Here is a 23,459-nt window from a genome sequence, read left to right as displayed (position 1 = left end):
TACAAAACACTTATTGTGGAATTAAAACTTTATTAATTTAAGATACCCTGACAACAATGGGTCATCATGTCCAAACAAATCAATAACAAAATAATTATGAAAATAGAACTGTATGTAAAATTTAAATCTGCAATAAATCAGAACACAACAGGTAAAAAAATGCAGTCATTTTTGACTCCAAAAGACTGCAAAACCTGTGACTGCCCCTATAAAGTATTGAAACTGCTGCATGGGTTGTAAATGGTTTTTCAATTTCCCACAAAAATCATATCATACTTTGCACAGAAGAATAAAAGTTGGCAATAAAAAATGCCCATTCTTTTTACATGTACATCTATTAAGACCCACTAAGCCACTGACAGAGAAGCCTCACTCACCCACAAGCAAGAGCAAAAGGATCGGTCAGAGACACCACCTTTCTCTTACTTAGATATCAAGATCTGCCACTTACTGCCAGCAAAGCTCTTTCAGACTACCCCTATATTGTTTCCCAAGTATTTCCACAATAGATGTCAATGCACTAATTATCAACTTGTAAAAACATGGCAATAAATCAGAGATTAACAGTGTATGTACATGTGTGTGACACAATAAGCCAGTCGATCTGGTATCAATAAAAAATATGACAGCTTTTAAATCTTTAACCGAGTACAGTAAATACTTAATGTTTACTGTGTAAAATACAACACCAAAAAAAAAATCTTTTATATCATTTGGTTATGTCAATTCAAATTAAAGAAACAGCATCGCAATTACACAAAATAGTAACAGCAGATAATTTGTCTCTAATACCCAATATTTGTTCCAACTGCTAGGTTTATTGCTTGATGATTATAACTTTAACATATCCTCATTTTACATTGGAATGCAAGGCATTGTGATATTTTTTTCAGTCATTAATCTTCTACACTTTGCCTCAAAATTTCAAGAATGAGCTTGGAAACATGTACATATAAAATGTCCTGTATAAACATATGTACAAGAATATTTAACAATTTTTTTAGCCTTAATTACAATTTAATCTTAATGCAAAAAATTCATGTCATAAACTCTTTTACTTCATATGGAAGGAAACAAATTAATATTTTACTCTTTCAATTCTCATCACTCTTGCAATATAATATCTATAAATTAAAATCACAATTCACCCTTTTTTTACTCAGAAATGTCTCTACCTCATCTGCTTAGTCTACTTTTTACATCTATGACACACTAAGCCACTGACAGAGAAGCCTCACTCGCCCATAAGCAAGAGCAAAAGGATCGGTCAGAGACACCATCTTTCTCTTACTTGGGTATCAAGATCTGCCACTTACTGCCAGCAAAGCTCTTTCAGACTACCCTTGATTGTCTTATTTTTTTCCACAATAAATGTCCATGCACTTATTATTTATGTAAAACTCGTACATATATGTATTTTATAAATCAAGATTAAAATGTATGTGATTGCATACTACACGATAAACCAATTAATGTTTAAACAATAAAAAATATAACAGTTTTAATCTGTAATGAAGTATCAGAAAAAACTTTAACTGTCAAAAATACAACAATAGGTATATTTTTCTTATCTAACATTGAATTTGTCAATTAAAGTTAAGTAAAAAAAACATCACATTTGTGCAAAACAGTAATAACTTAGATATTTGATTTCTAATAGCCAATTTCTGTTCAGTCGCTTCATCATTAGGTTTGACTCTTTTAGATTCTTTATTTGTCTTAGTTCTTGTTATGCTCTGCCTTTTAGAGTGTTTTGATTTGAGAGTGGCACTTTTGGTGTCCTGTTCTTTAAGGACTTTTTCACATTCATCAGAACACCACTTCAGTTTTCTAATTTCATAGATAGTATCATCTTTCGAATCATTTTTTGTACTGTGAAGACGTAATCAATATTTAAAACTGCTCCTTCTTGCTTTTTCTTCTCTTCATCCCAAGAAATTTTCAGCTCTGGAGAAGCACATGTAGCTTCTAATTTCTACAACAAACGTACAAATAAATACCCATTTGCCTATATATACATATCATATGTGTGCTTCCGGATTTATGCATATATTAACTAGTACGCAAAATCTAGGTTGATTGTAAACTTATCAATAGACCTAGAGGAAACACAGCTCAATTTTGATTAATTATTGACAACTGAAATATTTTTGAACCAATCTAGATTTTAAAAGAAAGTGTATATGGCGGTCTATTTAATATTACATGTATGGGGTGATGTGTTTACATTTGTGTGTGATTACATTGATTGCAATGTAGTTCTGAAAAGGAACAATTGTACGACACAGAAAGGGGTTTGTGAGTTTTGTTCCATATAATGTATCTTTAGTCTAGGTGGTTCTCTTAACATCAGAACTTTGACATTTACAGAAGACCATAAAAGATATGCCATTTTTTCAAGTCTGGGTAATAAAATATTTATATATAATTTCAGACCAGCGAGCTACAAATTTTGAAGCTAGTGTTGATGTACATGTAAACTGGGGACTAATGACTTTTCCCCCATCTTTTTTGGAGCATTTTACCATTATGTTTACCTGCTTGACCTTGAACATGTTGAGGTGCCCTTTTCTCTGTTCCTCCACAATAATTCTTTCATTTAGCAGCAAGATACTATGGATATGGTAAAAAGCTGTAAGAAACAAAATATGAAGAATTAATAACAGGTATGGCTCTCCATAGAAAGAATATAAAAAAAGGAGAAAAGATATACAAACAGGGTGTACTTATGACTAAAGCAAGTAGATAACATTTTACACAATGATAAAATTCTCTGTGCCATCTAGTTAAGAGAATTACATAGAAACACATATAATTAAATGAATAGATCAAATTTATAGACGACAAATTATGATACGAAACATACATAATGGTACAGTACTCCGAGCACATGGAATTTGAAGATTTACAAAATTTACGAATATGCAAATAATAGCATTTACAGCATTTAACATATTAAAACAGGCGTATCTATAGTTTCAGACCAGCAAGCTACAGATTTTGTGGATGTACATGTAAATTGGGGACTAGTAACTTTTTGCCATCTTTTTTTTTTGAGCATTTTACCACTGTGTTTACCTGCTTGACCTTGAACTTGTTGAAGTGCCCTTTTCTCCGTGTTCCTCCAAAATATTTTATTTCATTTAGCAGAAAGATACTATGGATAAAAAAATATGAAAAATTAATAACAGGTATGGCATTTCATAGAAAAAATATACAAACAGATGTATTTATGATTAGAGCAGGTAGATAACATTAATACAATAATAAAATCCTTAAACTTTTGTGATCTAGTTCAGCGAATTATTTCATAAACATATTATAATATGTATAAGATCAAATTTCGAGACGAAAAAACATGATATGAAACGGATGTACATAATGGCGAACCATACTTGGAACACATAGAATTTAAGAGTTTATGAAAATGCAAAGGTTAGCATCTACAGCATTTGACAAGCAAGTTATTGGGATAATGAGCAAGTGATTTAACATAAAATAAAATATATTAACAACTTATATTGTAGATAGCAGGGGTTTAAAGTGAACAGCAAATTCAAAGTTCTAGTAAATGGTGGCAATCTCATACACAATAAGTTGTACAACAAATGATTAGTTCGTACCTCAAACTGGGTAGCCAAATATCTGGTCATGTCACTTTAAGAAGGAAGGATCAACAAGTTCGTTGTTGTCAGATCATTCCCATAGATACTTCAAACTTTTCTTGCACAATTTCTGAAAGAAAAGTTGTATCTTGAAGGTTTTTTTTTTCAAATTAGGATTAATTCTGATGAATGTAAAAATTTGAAAAATTTACAGATGACAGACGAATACCAGACACTGATCAGAAAACTCGCTTGGGTCTTAAAATAGCTCAGGTGAGCTAAAAAAACAATTCGATTCATGTGATTTTATTGATCTTATCAGAAAATTTAAGAAATCTTACCTTTGTGTTAATTTTCATACTGGTTTTGTCCTTCTTGTGAGTATTCGGATTCCTGTAAATAATGCATGTAATTGTGCATCATAGAATATGATAGCTATTTTTAATAATTTATGCTGAAGTATTTAATGTAAAATAATTATGCATAGCTCTGTGCAATTTATAGTATGTTTAGATTACCTATCAGAATCCATTGCTATTGTATTTTTAGGATAAGGAAATTAAGAATATAAACCTTTTTTTTTTTACTTGGTAAATAGTAGTTCAAGTTGTTGCAATATTTTTTATAGTCTTATGCTAAAATATACAAGTTACTAAAAACAATGCTAGGTTATATGTGTTATATGCAAATTTGAGCTGCATGCTTCTCACCATTTTCACAAGCTGACTATATACGCCGGTGTAAAGACGAATAATGACCCCCATCGAATAATGACCGGTAGGTCATTTTTCAACGACAAAAAATGACCCCCACCCGTAGAAAAAAATCATTTTTTGTAGAAAAAGGGTCCTAGGGGGTCATTATCTTATATGTTAGTCCTATAAAATAATGACCCCCATTGAAAAATGACCCCCTTTAAAGTGATACAAAATATTACACTCTTTGATATCTTTTTTTACAGCGAAACTAATTTTTACATTTTCTGTAACAAGAAAAATACAAAAAGTCGTTTGAAATAATTAAGAGATTCACATAGTCTTTCAATACTAAAATTGTGTTTGAGAAAAGATTCTTTAATTGTCAAGTAAATAAAATTTCTTTTTAGTATTCCTCCATCTAATATTTGCTTAGAGAATGATATTCCATTTGTTTTTTTGAAATCAAACCATGCAAAAATAAGGTTTAAATACTCTTTAATAGGAAAAATCACATTTTCCGTCATTTCAACTTTTAGTTTGTTTAAGTTTGGCAAATCCTATTTGACAATGAAAGAGGAAGAAATTTTTACCCCCCCCCCCCCAAAAAAAGAACATTACGTTAAATCAAAACAAAAAAAAATAATAATAAATGAAAAGCAAAAATATAAATAAAACTCTATACCTTTCAATAATTCTGAAAGAGGCTCTAGATGAAATATTGAAATGAAGTTAAGCCTTCACACAAGTACTACCATATCATAATTTACTTTGCTATGATTAAAGCATACTTTAAATGTTGGTGGAGGTATACTTGAAAGTATTGTGGTAAAGTAACAGTTAAAAATTAGTAGAATAGTAGATTATTTTTAGCTTATTTATAATTCCTTCTTATAGAAAAATAAAGGTAGGGTGGTTTTTTTTTGCTTTTGTTCAATATCGACTTCCTCCTAAATAAGAAAGGGGTAGGGGTAAGTATAAGACCTAAAAATATGCACAGTTAACTATGGGCTAGTGTAAAATACACAATCATTCTAATGCAAAAACTATTCATGTAGACATAAACTTTTGATTTAGCACACAGTATTCATTACATTTCTTTTAACGTAGAACCTACTTCGTATGACATCACAACTTGTAAATGTGTTAAACCTGTGCTAACCCATTAAGACGTCATAATTAATTCAATGCCACTTTTTCCCGTACTTGAGAGCTTCAATAAAAATGGTAGAAAATACTGCATTTTGAAATTCACAGAATTCAATCATGCCAACATAATCTTGATTCAATTCATATATTTTTTGGTTTATAATGCTTAATGGCAATATATTTCTGGAATAAGAGAAAATATGTAGGCACCTTTTATTTACTAGATCTAGACCTGAAGTTGACAAACCCAAGACTATCTAGTGTAATGAAATTACAATGTACATACAACTTTCGTAATAATTTGAATGGTATGTAACCATTTTGAAGGAATGCATAAATCGTAAGAAATCTTTAGTTGCCAGCTATATAGTGTAATGTCTTGATGAAATGTGTCTAAGTCAAAGATGTACGTGTTGTAGATCGTTTGATCGTGTGTACATTTTTGTGATATCTATAATGAAATGATGTGCATTCCTTTTAACAATTATTTGTTACCTATTCATATTCTTGGTGTTTGATTACAATTTTTCTATCAAATATGATCTTTTAAAAGAAAAAGTACAATTTCTGATAAATATTTAATCTGAAAGTAACCCCAAACAGTCATTTAATTATTAAATCCCGTGTAAGTGAAAAAAGGTCAAGAATATGAGTATCGGTAAATAGCCTATCTTTCATTAGTTAGAGGGGAAAGGTATATATTTTAATCATTTTTTGTAATCATTTATTGAAGATTGAAAACATTGCTACAAAGACGTCTAAAAAATATTTACAAATATATAGGGTGAATAATTGACTAAAAATAGTAGAGTTCATTTGACTATTTTTTAGCTCACCTGAGCCGAAGGCTCAAGTGAGCTTTTCTGATCTAAATTTGTCCGTCGTCTGTCGTTGTTGTTGTCGTTGTCGTCGTCGTTGTTGTCGTTACCTTTTCATATTTTCATCTTCTTCTCAAAAACCACTGGGCCAATTTCAACCAAACTTGCTACAAAGTATCCTGGGGTAAAGGGGATTCAAGTTTGTTCAAATGATGGGCCACGCCCTTTTCCAAGGGGAGATAATCATGAATTAGAGAAAAAATAATGGCAATTTTAAAAAATCTTCTTCTCAAGAACCACTGGGCCAGGAAAGATGAAACTCATGTGGAATCATCCTCAGGTAGTGTAGATTCAAGTTTGTACAAATCATGACCCCGAGGGTAAGAAGGGGCCAAAATGGCCGATCAAAATTTTACATAGGATTATACAGGAAAAATCTTTAAAAATCTTCTCAAGAACCACTGGGCCAGGAAAGATGAAACTCATGTGGAATCATCCTCAGGTAGTATAGATTCAAGTTTGTTCAAATTATGACTCCCGGGGGTAGGGTGGGGCCAAAATGGCCGATCAAATTTTTACATAGGAATATATAGGAAAAGTCTTTAAAAATCTTCTTCTCAAGAACTACTAGGCCAGGAAAGATGAAACTCATGTGGAATCATCTCCAGGTAATGTAGATTCAAATTTGTTTAAATCATGACCCCTGGGGGTAGGATGGGGCCAAGATGGCCGATCAAATATTTACATAGGAATATATAGGACAACTCTTTAAAAATCTTCTTCTCAAGAATCAAGAACCACTGGGCCAGGAAAGATGACACTCATGTGGAATCATCCTCAGGTAGTGTAGATTCAAATTTGAACAAATCATGACCCTCGGGGCTAGGGTGGGGCCAGATGACCGATAAAAGTTTTACATAGGAATATATTGGTAAACCTTTGAAAATCTTCTTTTCAAGTACTTCAAAGCTATGCTTAGTGATACATGTATTTATAGGGAATCATCCTCCGGTAGTGTTGATTCTAGTTTGTTCAAATCATGACCCCCTGAGAGGTTAAAATTCAAGCCCCCTCATCCCTTCCCCCCCTCCCCCAGTTAACTTTCAGTTCTGATCTGATATGTGCTTTTTCCTAGCCAATGGCTCAGGTGAGCGATGTGGCCCCTGGGCCTCTTGTTTTAATGGTGGACGTATCTTTTATGTTAATTGAATAAAAAAGAAATTATTCTTGATAAAATATTGTTTAATATTATTCAGTTAAAAAAGTTTATAAACGACGATGTTTGAAGAAGTATTTTTGTGATTTTTCATATTCCCTTTATGACAAGTACCCCTAAAAATATTTGAAAATGTGAAGTCGCAGTATGTAAATACCATACCAAGTTTCACAGCCTGTTCTAGATTAAAAAACAAGGAAACATATCATGATATCTTAACTGATTGATAAGCAAGTACTAATTTATCATTTTGAAAAGTTTGAAAATCTTGTGACAAAGACTTTTCCGACATAGGTTCTACGTTAATTCTTGTTTTACTCCACCCTTTTACTCATTTCTGAGTATATTTTTCAGAGAATTTAATATGAAAATCAGAACAAACATTTTCATTGTTGTAACGTCTTCTTTATAATGTATATTAATATGAAAAGTTAATTGTAGATCATATATTTTTATGTCCCCGTATTCGAGGATAAGGGGGTATATAGTTTTATCGTGTTCATCTGTATGTCCGTCTGTATATCTGGTGGTTTGTTTGTCCGCAAAAACCTTAACCTTTACCATAACTTTTCATTTATTGGAGCTATGACTTTCATATTTAATATGTATATTCCTTGTGACAAGACCTTACTTTGGGTACCACCAAATTTGACCTTTTGACCTTAGAGTTTGTCCCATTTTACACAAAAATGCCAAATTTTTACTTTGGCCATCTTTTAAACGGTAGATACTAGTACTCTCATACTTCAAATATGTAGTTTTTTGGCATTACCTTTCATTGGATACTAAAAACCTTGACCTTTTGACCTTGACCTTGGAGTTTTCCGTACTTATGATTTTTTTTACCTTGACCATAACTTTTGAACGGTAAGGGCTAGGGTATTCATACTTTACATATGTAATCCTTGTTACATTAAACATTTTCTTAAGAAATCATCAACTTTGACCTTTGAGTTTGACCTACCTTTCAAAAACTTATCCTTAGCCATTACTTTTGAACAAGTGGTGCTAGGGCTTTCCTATTTTGCAGTTGTATTTCTTGTGAGAAGACCCTACTTTGGGTAACAATATATTTAAATTGCATTTAAGAAAAGTTTAATCTTTGCTATGTTGCCATACAGGGGCATAGCTGTTTCACAAACACATCTTTTTATATATGAGGATTTGCGGATAAGAGATTGATACCTCAAAGCGTAACAGACGGACGGAAGGACATCCCAATCACTATATATCCTCCCGCTTTTCAAGCGGAGGATATAATAATATATAATACTGCTGATTTTTTCTGTCAGTTCGATGATTTCCACCATCAAAAAACAATGTTTACCTAACGTTAACCCTTAAGCTTTGATAAATCTTTTACTCCTCTAGATTCCGAATCATTGCATTTACCTAAAAATATAGCTATAATTGTATAATGTTATGAGATCAATATATCATCAGTTTATTCCCAATACGCTCAGGTGAGCATTTTGGCCAATATGCTTCTTTATCCAATTTTTTTTTTGCCCCCTAAAAATTTTAGCTTTAATCTAAAAGGGGTCATTTTTCTACGGGGGTCATTTTTCTTCACGTGGGTTCTGCAAATTTTTACGGAAGTGACACTTTTTCTACGGGCAAAAGGGTCATTTTTCTACGTCGAATAATGACCGGGGGTCATTTTTCGCTGTTGAAAAATGACCCCCGGTCATTATTCGATGGGGGTCATTATTCGTCTTTACACCGGCGCTGTGGGGAATCGTCTCAGGCACAGTCCACTGCAAGTCTGCAACTATTAAATAATCAAAATAAGTGCTGAATATGATCTTGAACATCTTAAATATATATTTTTTTACATTGTACAACATACTTTGTAAATGCTGAACAGAGGAACACTTAAATTCCTGAACCAATCCCAAACGAGGAAATTCTGGTTAAAATCCATCTTTATGAGATGTTTAAAAGTGTTAAATAATTATTCCAAATTTAAATAGCGCTTGCCCAAACGTTTTTACGGTCAGGCATTTTATGTGTGGTGCCCAGACTAAGGAACAGTAACATTGTCAGTAGCAGAAGCAATTATTCATTCAAGGACACATGATAAAATTTTGTACATTGTTCCTACCGCAGTACAGGGTCGTTAAATGTCTTCATCTTCTGTCAAAACAAAAATTCCATCCAAAGCTAATCATGCTTCTCCTTTTCGCGACACACTCTTTCGCACTTTCCTTCTGTACAACATCATGATCAAGTTCAACATGGCTGTGTGGAACCCCCAAAAAATTGAATTTCGGCGCGGTGTGTTGTTTAAATTAATTGCTTTTCGAGCCCGACTTCGATCCCGATGTAATTGTAGTACAGTATTAGTCGACAGTTTTAGTGAAAAATCTAAGTTATATTCCATAGTTTTGAAAAATCTACATAAGGGTTAAATAATTAAAAATGAATAAATGAATAAATAAAAATTAGAATAAATAATTTTTTTTTTCTGAAAATATGTTTCTATATATATATATATATATATATATATATATATATATATATATATATATATATATATATATATATATATATATATATATATATATATATATATATATATATATATATATTACGAAATTTCTTAAAGAACAAGGTTCACTTTTGCCTTATTTGGCCCTGTGAATTTCTGAAAAACTGAAACTGCATAGTTTTAGTTAACAATGCATTCAAATATCACTTAGATCTTTGGTGACTGCAATCCTATAAAACATGACGTCATTTTCTGACTAGTCCATGCACTATGACGTCACGAAATGCGTCAATTTCCTTATATTCAGAAAAAGTCTACAAAAACGGCCAATTTTTTAAGCTTTTTTTGATATTTAATATAGAGCGCAACCTCTGATCTAAAATATGCAACTAGTAAATGATAGAACTGTTTCTGAGGATTATTGGACATATTTTAATTTTTAGATCAGAGAGTGCGCTCATATTATTTTTCTCCACTGAAAGTACTCAATTATACCTGTTTACCTAAAAAATTAAGAACATTGCGAATTCATAAAGCCATTTCCCCAAGACCTGGACTCTGAGGAGAAAAAAATTTAATAGGATATGAAAGCACCAATCTCTACTTTGTTTCAGTGCTTCAAATAGAAGATCAAGTTTAAATCAATCGATCGGTATTTCTACAGGGCCTTTTTTGCGTAAAGTGAACCGACTTCTTTTTATAGCCAGCTACCAAAAAAATTACTTTAAACCCGACTTTGAAAAGGCCCTCGATTTGGATGAGTGAATCAGTTTTTTTAAACAAATGCTAATTAATGCAAAAGTTTTTTTATTAATTTTTTTTTTCATATTTTGTCTAATTTCTTCTATAACTCTGCAAATACAAGTTTTCATAATGCCGTAACGGTCATATTCAATGTGTTAGCACACTATCTGTGTTACGATACGATGACTGTAAATCACGTTTTTCATCGATTGAATAAAAATTTTCCATTATTACTATTTCATTGTCATCGAGTCTGGAATGAAAATGGAAGAATAAATTAATGAGATTTACTTATTTTACATTTGAACTTGATACTAAAATCCAACCCACAATATTTATCAATGTAGTTTATACTGCATACCGGTATTTAGAATAAATTGAAAGTTAATCTTACAATTATTGAGGTCTTGTTACAACGCCAAATGTAAATAACAACGCCAGATGTAATAAACCTGGATTATTACATTTCGCGTTATGACATTTTGCCTCGAAATCAACGCAGAATTTAATAACGCAAAATGTAACAACACATTTTGGAGAATTATTCCATTTCGCGTTATTACATTTTGCGTCGATATCAACGCAAAATGTAATAACGCAAAATGTAGTAACACGATTTTTGGATTATAACATTTTGCGTTGTTACATTTTGCGTCGAGATTAAGCAAAAGGCAGGAACGCAAAATGTAACAACACATTTTTTCGTCGACGAGATTGAGTGCAATTTTCAATAGTGTTGTGGCCGATGAAAAGAAAATAAAACCAAAAAAAAAAAATAAATAAATAAATAAATCAATTTTTACAATTAATAAATTTTATAATATATTGATTATATTAATGACATGTTTTTTAAATCAGTTTAATAAATGTATTCATATAAAATGTGTTGCAAATTAGAAACGTGCATCTGTGGGCAGGGTTTTTGGGGGTATTGACCAGTGTGCTTTTGTATTTTTATAGGCAAATGCAATTGATCTAAAAAAAAAAATTAATTCATTTGTACTAGCAGGTGTAAATGTATAGCGGAAAGGGGTTTATTGACAATAATAATACCATACTGTTCCATGCAAATCTCCAACTTTGCAGACCAGCAAAATCAGAATTCCCTCTCTCTCTTTCTTTCCATCCTATAATAAAACGAATTGTTTCTGCATGTCCACAGTAATACAGTAATAAACATACGAAGTAAACATCCCGCCCTAGCCCTGCCCCTCCGATCCTCGCTTGACACACACATACACTTCTATTCATTTGTTAACCAATGTATACGTTCCGAAAATGCATATCAAGAGCTTTTAATGAACCCATGATCAATCTTTGTTAATTAAATATGTTTTATTGGTTAGAAATTTAATGAGACTATCAAAAATATGCCAATCAAAGTTAATTAATTAAGCAAAGTGTATTCAATATAACTAAAATCAGAGTCAGAAAAACAATACCATTTGATGTCTGGGAAAAAGCCCTAACGTTCGTCTTATTGTTTTAGTTATGAATATTTTACAGCGTGTTTCCCATGTTGGTTACATGTATATTTGAATCATATTTATGATCTTTTTTGTCAAACGCAATATCAAAAATATTAATTTTATTTTGTTTTATTACATATTGTTTTATTACATTTGCGGTGTCGTCAGTGCATATACCAAGTAGATACAAGGTCACGGATGGAAATTTATATAAAGAGCTAAAAATGACCAACGACACGAATAATAAAAATTGTCAAATTTTCGGGACGCCCTGTCCCTTCCCCAGGACAAAGAAAAATGTTAAAAAGTCATAAGAACAAAGGAATAAGAGAAACAAAAACAACTAGTACTACTACTACAAACTACTAAACACAGTATATTTAGTACATGCTTAGTTACATGTTGAATTGGAAATTTTTAAGAACAATATTCAAGAAAGAAATCCGGACCGCTATGAAATACGTCCGATCTATCGGGTATACTCGGGTGAAGTGCGATTTACATAATTGAAAGAATTAATTAAGCTAATTAATTATGACAATCAGTAATCGTACATTGTTTCATTCTATCAAAATGGCGTAACTATATTTGATAAAGAATAATCAAAGAAAAATAATATAGCACGGATATTTTTACATATTAATTATGATCCATTATAAATTTTAAAATATTTTAGGTCTTATGATCGGGAAAAAAATAATTAATAAAGACGTAAGCAATGTATAGTTATGTGGATTGTTCGAGAGTTGGTGACGCAAATTAACCGTAGAGTTTACACTAAATTGAGAGAAAATCTTGTTAAGTATCATCAGGAATTGGGTCTAATTTACGTTCATTCTGGTGAAGTCACAATCTCCCATGTAGAGTTGTCGTTTGTTACTCTCTCAGACACCTCTGCAATGGGCTCACGTCAAGATTTTTGACATAACGTATAAAACGTGATATTTGAATGATTATTTGAATTCAAATTGATAGTTCTGGATTGATTTAGTAAATATCCATCTCAAAACTCAGACATAAGCATAGAAATTCAATTATAACAAATTTAAAGAAACGCACTATTTCTCGTGTTTAACACTGTGTATGCGCAAGCCAACGATAGAGGTGAATGTACGAGCCGATGGTAGAGAGTGGTGAAGTCATTCAGTTTGTTAATACCATTAGGGCGGAATGACTTCAATCTATGCATCCAGAACTTTTCTTTGCTTTTTCTCTGAGCGTCTGTCCATCTTGGGTTATGGTCAATCACCACTACTGTCATGTCTTCCCATTTGTGACCCTCAAGGTTGAAATGTTCCCCAACGGGTTCATTGAGTTTTTTGGTCCTAATGGTCGAACGGTAATTATTGACTCTCCTGCGGAGATCTCCTGTTTCACCAATATACTGTTTGCAGCAAACTTTGCGACTGATGAAATAAATGCAGTTGTCAGTATGACAGGACAAATCCCTAGTATTTTGTAGCTGCGGCCTGTAACAGGGCTGTTAAAAGTGTCTGTGTCAGTGCTGTGCTTAAAAAGAAGACATCTTCTGTCAGAGCAAGTTTTAAAGCCCCCGTTAGGTAATGGGTTGTCCAGTCTGGTTCTTACTACCATGTCCTTTAGGTTCCTTGGGCGTCTGTATGCAGCCAACGGGGGTTACTTAAAGACCTCTGCCATTCGTTTGTTTGAATGAAGAATTGGTAGGTTCTTTTGAAGGATACCGCTAAGGTTCTTAAGGACGGGATGGTATGTGGTTACCAGAGGGACCCTGCTGCTATTGTCTTTCTCCTTGTAGCGTAATAGGTTTTGCCTGTCATGTCCCGCCATCTCATCAATAGCTGTTTGTACGGTGCGGGCATTTTAGCCTCTTTTGCATAAGTGGGACTTAAGAAGACCACTTTGCTCCTGATATAAGGCAGGGGACGAACAGAAGCGTCGAATTCTGGTGGCTAGACCCTAAGGCACTCCCTTAAAAGTGTGCGGGGGATGACAGCTAGTGGGCATAAGATATAGGTGGGAGTCTGTTGGTTTGGTGTAGAGACTGAATTCGATTTCACCATCAATTTGGGTAGATGTAGTATCTAGAAATACGTTTTTCGAATTAGATACGTCTACTGTAAATTTGATCGACTATTGAAAGGTGTTGGCAAACGTAATGAATGCCTCGAGGCTCTCACGACATTCCACAGACTTCATCTCTGTATCGTCAATGAAACGCAACCAGGTATAGGGCGTAAATGGTGCTTGAAGTAACAAGTTGCGTTCCAGTCTGCCCATGAAGACATTGGCATAAGACGGTGCAATTTTCGTACCCATAGCAGTGCCATTAACCTGCAGGTAATGTTCTCCGTTAAACATGAAGTTGTTTAACTTGAGAACATGTTCAAGGAGCTTGGCAAGGGACTCGGTAGAAGGAATTTGTATAGATCTACTATCCCAGACTTCTCTACAGGCTTCGATACCCTCATCGTGCGGAATATTGGGGTACAAAGATTCTCCATGGGGTGTCCAATTGCACTGACTATGGGGCGACCTGGCATGCCTTCTTTGTGTATTTTAGGAAGCAGATAGAATTGTCCTGGTCTACAGTCAATAGAATTTAAGGTCTCATAGACGTTGATACCAATCTCATTTTTCTCACACATATCGTCAAGAGTTTTAGTAATGGCGGTGGAGAATTCTTTAGTAGGGTCAGAGTCCAGTTTCTTATAGAAACGTTTGTCTGAGAGTTGTCTTTGGGCCTCTGCCATGTAAGTCTCTTTATACAGTACTACAACTGTAGAGCCTTTGTCTGCTTTCTTGATTACAGTGTCATCCCGATTTTTTAATGATTGTAAGGCATACATGTACCACTCTTATAGGCAGGGTATCTCACAACTTATCTGGACTTATCTCACAAATGATCCATCTTTGTATCTCTCTACCAACACTTTCTAGCAAATTAGTAAAAGATTTGAACAAAATTTTGTTTGATTTCTTGGGAAATCTAAGGTGGATAAAATAAAATAGAAAACAACAAAACAATTACTCAAGACTTTCCAAATGAAGGCCTTGAAATGATTGTAATCAATAATTATATAAAAGGTCTGAAACATCATTATGGATTTATAGATTACGCGGGTTTGTTAAAGCAGCACATTGATCAGAATTCGGCGAATTAAAACTTTTTTATAATTATGTAACACTAATAAATCGGAAAAGTCAATGATAAAACTTTTGCTATAATTATGCATTCTATAGACTTCAATTGGACTTATACTACCGGAAGCACATCACCACGACGTCACCATGTGAGGTCTATAATTAGAAAATATGCCTTAATGAAAAAGTGAAAAGTTTTATTCCCACATGAATCACACATGATATTCATTCTAATTGCTTTTAAACTCCGATTTCTTGTGTCTGTTTACATGAATTCTCGTTACGTTTCACTTTCACTCTGCTACTGCATGATCAACAGTTATGACGTCATAGGATTGGTATTTCACCCCTGTGATAACTACAGAGACCAAGAAACGACATGATTCCATTCATATTATGGCTCTGTATATTTTGATTCATTTTAACGATTTCAAATCAATCTTAGATATCGATTTTAAGAAATTAATATCTCTAAACTTCACGTCATATAGCTCATTTGACGTCATATCATATAGGCAAGTAAAATATTTGGTCGTAACCTTAACATACCTGCGTACTGATCAGTCAAAATTCCAAATGGAAAATTTTATTAAATACAACTTTGAATTCAAACAAAATGTTTTAAACTGGATTAGATTACATCAATGAAGATAAAAAAATAGGAAGAATTTGTTACTTAACCAATTTGGTTCAATAATACGATAAAAATAAAATTGGAAATAAAAGTCTATTTTCTTCACAATATTTATCAACGATTTGCTTGATGAAATTGGGACATTTTTGAGTTTACAAGATCTCCATGAAAAGTTCAACATTAAAAGGCACATATAATCCACAGTGAATTGAATGTATCACATTCATTATTGTAGACGCATCCGTGTATGGCATGTCAAACGTTGCTATATTCGATAATCTTGTGATGTATATTCAAAATCTTGTGATGTATGCTCGAAATCTTGTGATGTATATTCAAAATCTTGTGATGTATGTTCGAAATCTTGTGATGTATATTCAAAATCTTGTGATGTATGTTCGAAATCTTGTGATGTATATTCAAAATCTTGTGATGTATATTCAAAATCTTGTGATGTATGTTCGAAATCTTGTGATGTATATTCAAAATCTTGTGATGTATATTCGAAATCTTGTGATGTATATTCTATAATCTTGTGATGTATATTAAATATCTTGTGATGTATATTCGAAATCTTGTGATGTATGTTCGAAATCTTGTGATGTATATTCAAAATCTTGTGATGAATGTTCGAAATCTTGTGATGTATATTCAAAATCTTGTGATGTATGTTCGAAATCTTGTGATGTATGTTCGAAATCTTGTGATGTATATTCAATATCTTGTGATGTATATTCGAAATCTTGTGATGTATGTTCGAAATCTTGTGATGTATATTCAAAATCTTGTGATGTATGTTCGAAATCTTGTGATGTATATTCAAAATCTTGTGATGTATATTCAAAATCTTGTGATGTATGTTCGAAATCTTGTGATGTATTTTCAAAATCTTGTGATGAATGTTCGAAATCTTGTGATGTATATTCGAAATCTTGTGATGTATATTCTATAATCTTGTGATGTATATTCAATATCTTGTGATGTATATTCGAAATCTTGTGATGTATGTTCGAAATCTTGTGATGTTTATTCAAAATCTTGTGATGTATATTCAAAATCGTGTGATGTATGTTCGAAATCTTGTGATGTATATTCAAAATCTTGTGATGTATATTCGAAATCTTGTGATGTATATTCTATAATCTTGTGATGTATATTCAATATCTTGTGATGTATATTCGAAATCTTGTGATGTATGTTCGAAATCTTGTGATGTTTATTCAAAATCTTGTGATGAATGTTCGAAATCTTGTGATGTATATTCAAAATCTTGTGATGTATGTTCGAAATCTTGTGATGTATGTTCGAAATCTTGTGATGTATATTCAATATCTTGTGATGTATATTCGAAATCTTGTGATGTATGCTCGAAATCTTGTGATGTATATTCAAAATCTTGTGATGTATGTTCGAAATCTTGTGATGTATATTCTATAATCTTGTGATGTATATTCTATAATCTTGTGATGTATATTCAATATCTTGTGATGTATATTCGAAATCTTGTGATGTATGTTCGAAATCTTGTGATGTATATTCAAAATCTTGTGATGTATGTTCGAAATCTTGTGATGTATATTCAAAATCTTGTGATGTATATTCAAAATCTTGTGATGTTTATTCAAAATCTTGTGATGTATATTAAATATCTTGTGATGTATGTTCGAAATCTTGTGATGTATATTCAAAATCTTGTGATGTATATTCGAAATCTTGTGATGTATATTCTATAATCTTGTGATGTATATTCAATATCTTGTGATGTATATTCGAAATCTTGTGATGTATGTTCGAAATCTTGTGATGTTTATTCAAAATCTTGTGATGAATGTTCGAAATCTTGTGATGTATATTCAAAATCTTGTGATGTATGTTCGAAATCTTGTGATGTATGTTCGAAATCTTGTGATGTATATTCAATATCTTGTGATGTATATTCGAAATCTTGTGATGTATGCTCGAAATCTTGTGATGTATATTCAAAATCTTGTGATGTATGTTCGAAATCTTGTGATGTATATTCAAAATCTTGTGATGTATGTTCGAAATCTTGTGATGTATATTCAAAATCATGTGATGTATATTCAAAATCTTGTGATGTATGTTCGAAATCTTGTGATGTATATTCAAAATCTTGTGATGTATATTCAAAATCTTGTGATGTATGTTCGAAATCTTGTGATGTATATTCAAAATCTTGTGATGTATATTCGAAATCTTGTGATGTATATTCTATAATCTTGTGATGTATATTCTATAATCTTGTGATGTATATTCAATATCTTGTGATGTATATTCGAAATCTTGTGATGTATATTCTATAATCTTGTGATATATGTTCAAAATCTTGTGATTTATATTCAATATCTTGTGATGTATATTCGAAATCTTGTGATGTATGTTCAATAATCTTGTGATGTTTGTTTGATAATCTTGTGATGCATATTCGAAATCTTGTGATGTGTGTTCTACAATTCAGTGATGCGTGCAATATGACGCAACAGTTTTATTAGAAAGTAAGGACAATTTTCATTGGTTAGAAATAACGAAAGTAGCTGGAGCGATTGGGAAAACTATGCAGCTGGTGAGAAAAAAAAACAGTCAGTCAGTTTGTTTATTACAGCACTAATCACGAGATGCACGAATGTTGACCCTTGTGACATAATGGAGATATTTCGGCCTGCTAGGGAAAATACTCAGTAAACGTAGAAATATTGACAAAATTTGTAGGTACTTGTAACGATATGTGACGATGCTGCATTGTCAGATATTTATACATAACGTTACATGCTAAAAAGTTAATTGTCGTCGTAATTAATGAATATAGCAGAAGAATAATGAAGAGTAAATACTACAAAAACTGTGCAATTTGTAACAAGGTTAATTTTTGTTTAACAGCTGTTTTTATTGCATTTTATTTCGTATTATTACTACCAAGTACTGCTACCGTTTGTTAATGTTATGCACATGGTTATCTTGTACTTGCAAGTAAATGTAACATTTAATAAAATAATGAAAAAAATAAGTCATTTAGGCTATGATTTGATAATAACATGCCAAATGAACATGTTTTGCTTTTTAATTCTCCTTCACTCAGTCTTTGTATAATATATTTTTAGACGAGCTGATCGCCAACCAGGAGATCAAAATGATAGCATCTGCTCCTGCCACTTAAAGGGTGGTAAGAAGGAGGGGGACCCTGCATATTTTGCACGGAATGAAGGAAAGGCCATGGATTTCTCTGATCCTGAATGTACAAAAAGGTGAAGTTATTTTTCAAAATATGACCGACATCTTGTTTTTGGATGGTGGTGGGTGGAGTTTAATTGAGAATATTTTACTAAAAATCTTTAAAAGGGTACATGTATAAACAGAGTAGCTTACAACTGAATAAACAAGATGTGTTTGTAAAACACTGATGCCCCCGTATGGCAACATAGCAAAGATTAAGCTTTTCTTAAATGCAAATTTAATTAATTGGTACCAAAATTAGGGTATTCTCACTGGAAAACAATTGTGAAATTTGAAAGTAAGCTAATGTTAAAGTTTTTCAATAAGTACAAAAATCTCCAAGGTCAAAAGGTCAATGTAATTAGTATCAAATGAAAGGTCTTGCCACATAAAATACTTATGTAGAGCATGAAAGCCCTAGCCGTAACCGTTCAGAAGTTATGGTCAAAGTTCAATTTCTGAAAAAGGAGGTCAAACTCCAAGGTCAAGGTCAATGGGTCAAAATTATTGTTATAAAATGAAAGGTCTTGTCATAAGGATCAAATATGTAAAGTATGAAAGCACTAGCCCTAACTCTTTAAAAGTTATGGTCAAGGTTTGCTTTTTTAAAGTAGGTCAGTCTCAAAGGTCAAGGTCAAAAGGTCCAAGTTCTTGGTATCCAATTAAGGGTCATCTCACAAGAATTACATACATGAAGTATGAAAGCCGTATCCCTTACCGTTCAAAAGTTATGGCCAAGGTTAGAGTTTTTTCACTAGTACAAAAATCTACAAGGTCAAAGGGTCAAGGTTGATGGTATTCAGTAAAAGGTCTTTTAACAAACATTACATATGTGAAGTATAAATGTCCTGGTGTCTACTATTCAAAAGATATGGCCAAAGTAAAATTTTAAAATTTTCATGTAAAAGTAAGTGGGTCAATCTCAAAGGTCAAGGTCAAAGGGTCCAAGTTCTTGGTATCCAATGAAGGGTCTTCTCACAAGAATTACATATATGAAGTATGAAAGCCCTATCTTTTACCGTTCAAAAGTTATGGCCAAGGTTAGAGTTTTTTCACTAGTACAAAAATCTACAAGGTCAAGGTCAAAGGGTCAAGGTTGTTGGTATTCAGTGAAAGGTCTTTTAACAAACTTTACATATGTGAAGTATAAATGTCCTAGTGTCTACTGTTCAAAAGATATGGCCAAAGTAAAATTTTAAAATTTTCATGTAAAAGTGGGTCAAACTCAAGGGCAAGGTCAAAAGGTCAAATTTGGTGGTACCTAAAGAAAGATCTTGTCACAAGGAATATACATATGAAATATGAAAGTCATAGCTCCACTAATTCAAAAGTTATGGGCAAGGTTAAAGTTTTTGCGGACAAACAGACAAACAGAGAGACAGACAGACAGACACGACAAAAACTATATGCCCCCGAAACTTCATTTACGGGGGCATAAAAAATAATTCAAGTTTAATTATTTTACAAAGGAGGAAAAAACTCAAAAGTGAGGAGTCCCTGTCATCTTCACAGATGGACCAGTTGCAGATTCCACAAGCACCAAAATGTCAAGATCAAGAAAAAGTAAAGCTCATTTAAAACACCATTGATGACAAATGACCAACACTGAAAGATTTTCAATAATTTTTAAATTTAATAATATAACAGTTCCTTTAACTGTACATCGAATTACTCATGATTTACAATATATTTTCAGTTGATATCGGAGCACAACTACTCAGCATCCGGCACATTTAACTGTACTTAAGAAATGCAGCGCCTCTCAACAGAAATACAACAACTGGAAAAGGAATTGCTTGCCCTAAAAATAGAGTCTAGTTAAAGGAAGCCAATGTCAATTCACGATATTAAAGACAACAAAGAGAAGGTACATTTAAAGGAATTCCAATTGTGATTTTCTATTTCCTAACAATTTCAGTAAAATTTATTGCCGTTGAGGGATGAACATCTTAGATTGACTGTTATGTTAACATATTTTGTTATTATTGTTGAGTTCATAATATGCAATTTAAAATAACAGAGAACAAGATGTGTTTGTGAAACACTGATGCCCCCATATGGCAACATAGCGAAGGTTAAGCTTTTTCAAATGCAGATCAAATATGTTGGTACCAAAAGTAAGGCCTTTTCACAAGAAATGCGAAATATAAAATGCTAGCTACACCTGTTCCAGGGTTATGACCAAGGTTAACATTTTATAATATAGGACAAACTCTGTTTCAAGGTCAAAGGGTCAAGGTTGTTGGGTTCTAAAGAAAGACTATCTCAAAGATTACGTATGGGAAGTATGAAAGCGCTGGCCCTTATCGTTCAAAAGTTATGACCAGGTAAAAGTTTGAAAAAAAGTAGGTCAAACTCTAAGGTCAAGGTCAAAGGGTCAAGATTCTTGATATCCAATGAAAGGTCTTGTCACAAGAATTAGACAAATGAAATATGAAAGATCTAGCCCCTACTGTTCAAAAGTTATGGTCAAAGTTATTGTTTGTAAAAAGCAAGTCAAACTCCAAGGTCAAGGTCAAAGGGTCAAAATTCTTGATATAAAATGAAAGGTCTTGCCACAAGAAATAAACTTGTGAAGTATGAATGCCCTAGTCCGAACCCTTCAAAAGTTATGGTCAATGTTGTTTTTTTTTAAAGTAGGTCAAACTCCAAGGTCAAGGTCAAAGGGTCAAGGTTCTTGGTATCCAATGAAAGGTTTTTTTTATCAGGATTATATATGTGAAGTATGAAAGCCGTAGTACTTATTGTTCAAAAGTTATAGCTAAGGTTAAAGTTTTTTCATAGATACAGAAATCTCCAAGGTCAAGGTCAAAAGGTCAAGGATGTTGGTATCCAATGAAAGGTCTTTTCACAAAGAATACATATGTGAAATATAAATGTCCTGGTTTCTATTGTTCAAAAGATATGGCCAAAGTAAAAGTTCAAAATTTTTGTGTTTAAGTGGGTCAGACTCCAAGGTCAAGGTCAAAAGGTCAAATTTGGTGGTACCCAAAGAAAGGTCTTGTCACAGGGAATAAACATGTGAAATATAAAAGTCACAGCTCCACTAAATCAAAAGTTACGGACAAGGTTAAAGTTTTTGCGGACAAAAAGAGAGACAGACAGACACGACAAAAACTATATGCCCCGAAACTTCATTTACGGGGGCATAAAAAAATCATTTAATTTGCTCTTTGGGTGAATGATATCTAAAACCTTCTCTGTATAAACCATGTTTTACTCTATAACAACAATTTTTTATCAGAACACTAAATGTCTCATTTCAACAGTTTTTGAATAAATGCATAATATGGATAGTAGCAAACCTGACTGTGATTAATATTGTTATTACTTGAAACTAATTTATTTACAATCTTTTCAGTTTTTGGAAATATTTTAATCAGTATTAAAACAAATTTGTTTTCAGATGCTTTTGTATACATCCCTACAGTATGACATATTTGAAATATTAAGTCAGATTGTTATAACGATTTGAACTCGATTATTATAATGGCTGGACTCCAATGAAACCAGAGGACCAACTGCTCATTGTACTAGTGAAGTTAAAACTCAATCTGCGGGACATTGACTTGGCTCATAGATTCTGTGTCAGTCGACCAACAGTTTTGAACATCTTTCATACCCTTGTTCATGCACTACACAAGATGCTGTCTGATGGCGTAGTCAATGAATGTGTTCCAAGTCAGCTAAAATGCAAAGGTTTGTTTTAAAATTTATCATAATGACTTGCAAAAATTTTATGCAGTTACATTTATTGTATTCTTGAAAGTTTGACTGTAAGGCCCAGAAGAAAAATATGTTTGTTTCCCCTTTCCAGACCGACCCTAATTTATAGTGCCGACCCTAAATATTTTTTTAATGCTTTGTCCCATGCTGTGCAAGATTACATCCAGGGAATCATAGTCTCCAACTTTGCAAGCTTTTCAAGACAGAAAGAATTTTGGGTCACCTTTCTATTATCAGTTTAAGTCACAGAAATGCTTAAAAACACCATTTCTTTTGTCATTAATGTTAATTCTATACATGTTTTGATTTTTTGATTAAAGAAGCAAAAAAAAATTTTTTCAAAAAAAAAAAAAAATTTTTCCCTACGTACCCTGCATTTTTAGCTCACCTCAACGAAGTTGGGGGGAGCTTATGTGATACCCTCGGCGTCGGTGTCGGCGTCGGCGTCCCAGGTTAAGGTTATTTTTTTTTGGAGCAGTTTTCTTTTTAATTACTTCTGTGTCCTATACTGATTAGACATGCATGGAAGATGGTTTTAGTGTGTTTTATTGTACCAGACAA

The 23,459-nt window shown here is 32.6% G+C and overlaps 1 protein-coding gene and 2 long non-coding RNA genes across 4 annotated transcripts; 1 reads left to right on the top strand and 2 right to left on the bottom strand.

Moving 5' to 3' along the window:
* Positions 1-1,728: 1,728 nt before the first annotated feature.
* On the bottom strand, positions 1,729-3,999 carry LOC134273456 (uncharacterized). Its single transcript, XR_009993400.1, has 5 exons — positions 3,947-3,999; positions 3,624-3,735; positions 3,079-3,157; positions 2,538-2,632; positions 1,729-1,975 (listed from the first exon to the last, which is right to left on the bottom strand). It is a non-coding gene; the product is annotated as an uncharacterized LOC134273456 (long non-coding RNA).
* Positions 4,000-14,532: 10,533 nt separating this feature from the next.
* On the bottom strand, positions 14,533-15,012 carry LOC134273453 (uncharacterized). Its single transcript, XM_062755655.1, has one exon. It carries the CDS (start codon positions 15,010-15,012, stop codon positions 14,533-14,535), a length of 480 nt encoding a protein of 159 aa, XP_062611639.1.
* A 3,063-nt stretch (positions 15,013-18,075) lies between these two features.
* Positions 18,076-22,951, top strand: LOC134273455 (uncharacterized). 2 transcript variants are annotated; one of them, XR_009993399.1, is made up of 5 exons: positions 18,076-18,671; positions 19,061-19,204; positions 20,642-20,735; positions 20,869-21,039; positions 22,579-22,951. It is a non-coding gene; the product is annotated as an uncharacterized LOC134273455 (long non-coding RNA). The 2 variants fall into 2 exon arrangements; XR_009993398.1 differs by lacking the exon at positions 18,076-18,671 and having other exon boundaries at positions 18,702-19,204.
* Positions 22,952-23,459: the final 508 nt, after the last annotated feature.

Source organism: Saccostrea cucullata, unplaced genomic scaffold (assembly GCF_032062105.1).
Source record: "Saccostrea cucullata isolate Sc308-1 unplaced genomic scaffold, CSIRO_AGI_Scuc_v1 ctg7731, whole genome shotgun sequence".
Lineage (NCBI taxonomy): Eukaryota > Metazoa > Mollusca > Bivalvia > Ostreida > Ostreidae > Saccostrea > Saccostrea cuccullata.
The sequence above is the reverse complement of the archived record's forward strand: the minus strand, read 5'-3'. Positions and strand labels throughout refer to the sequence as shown.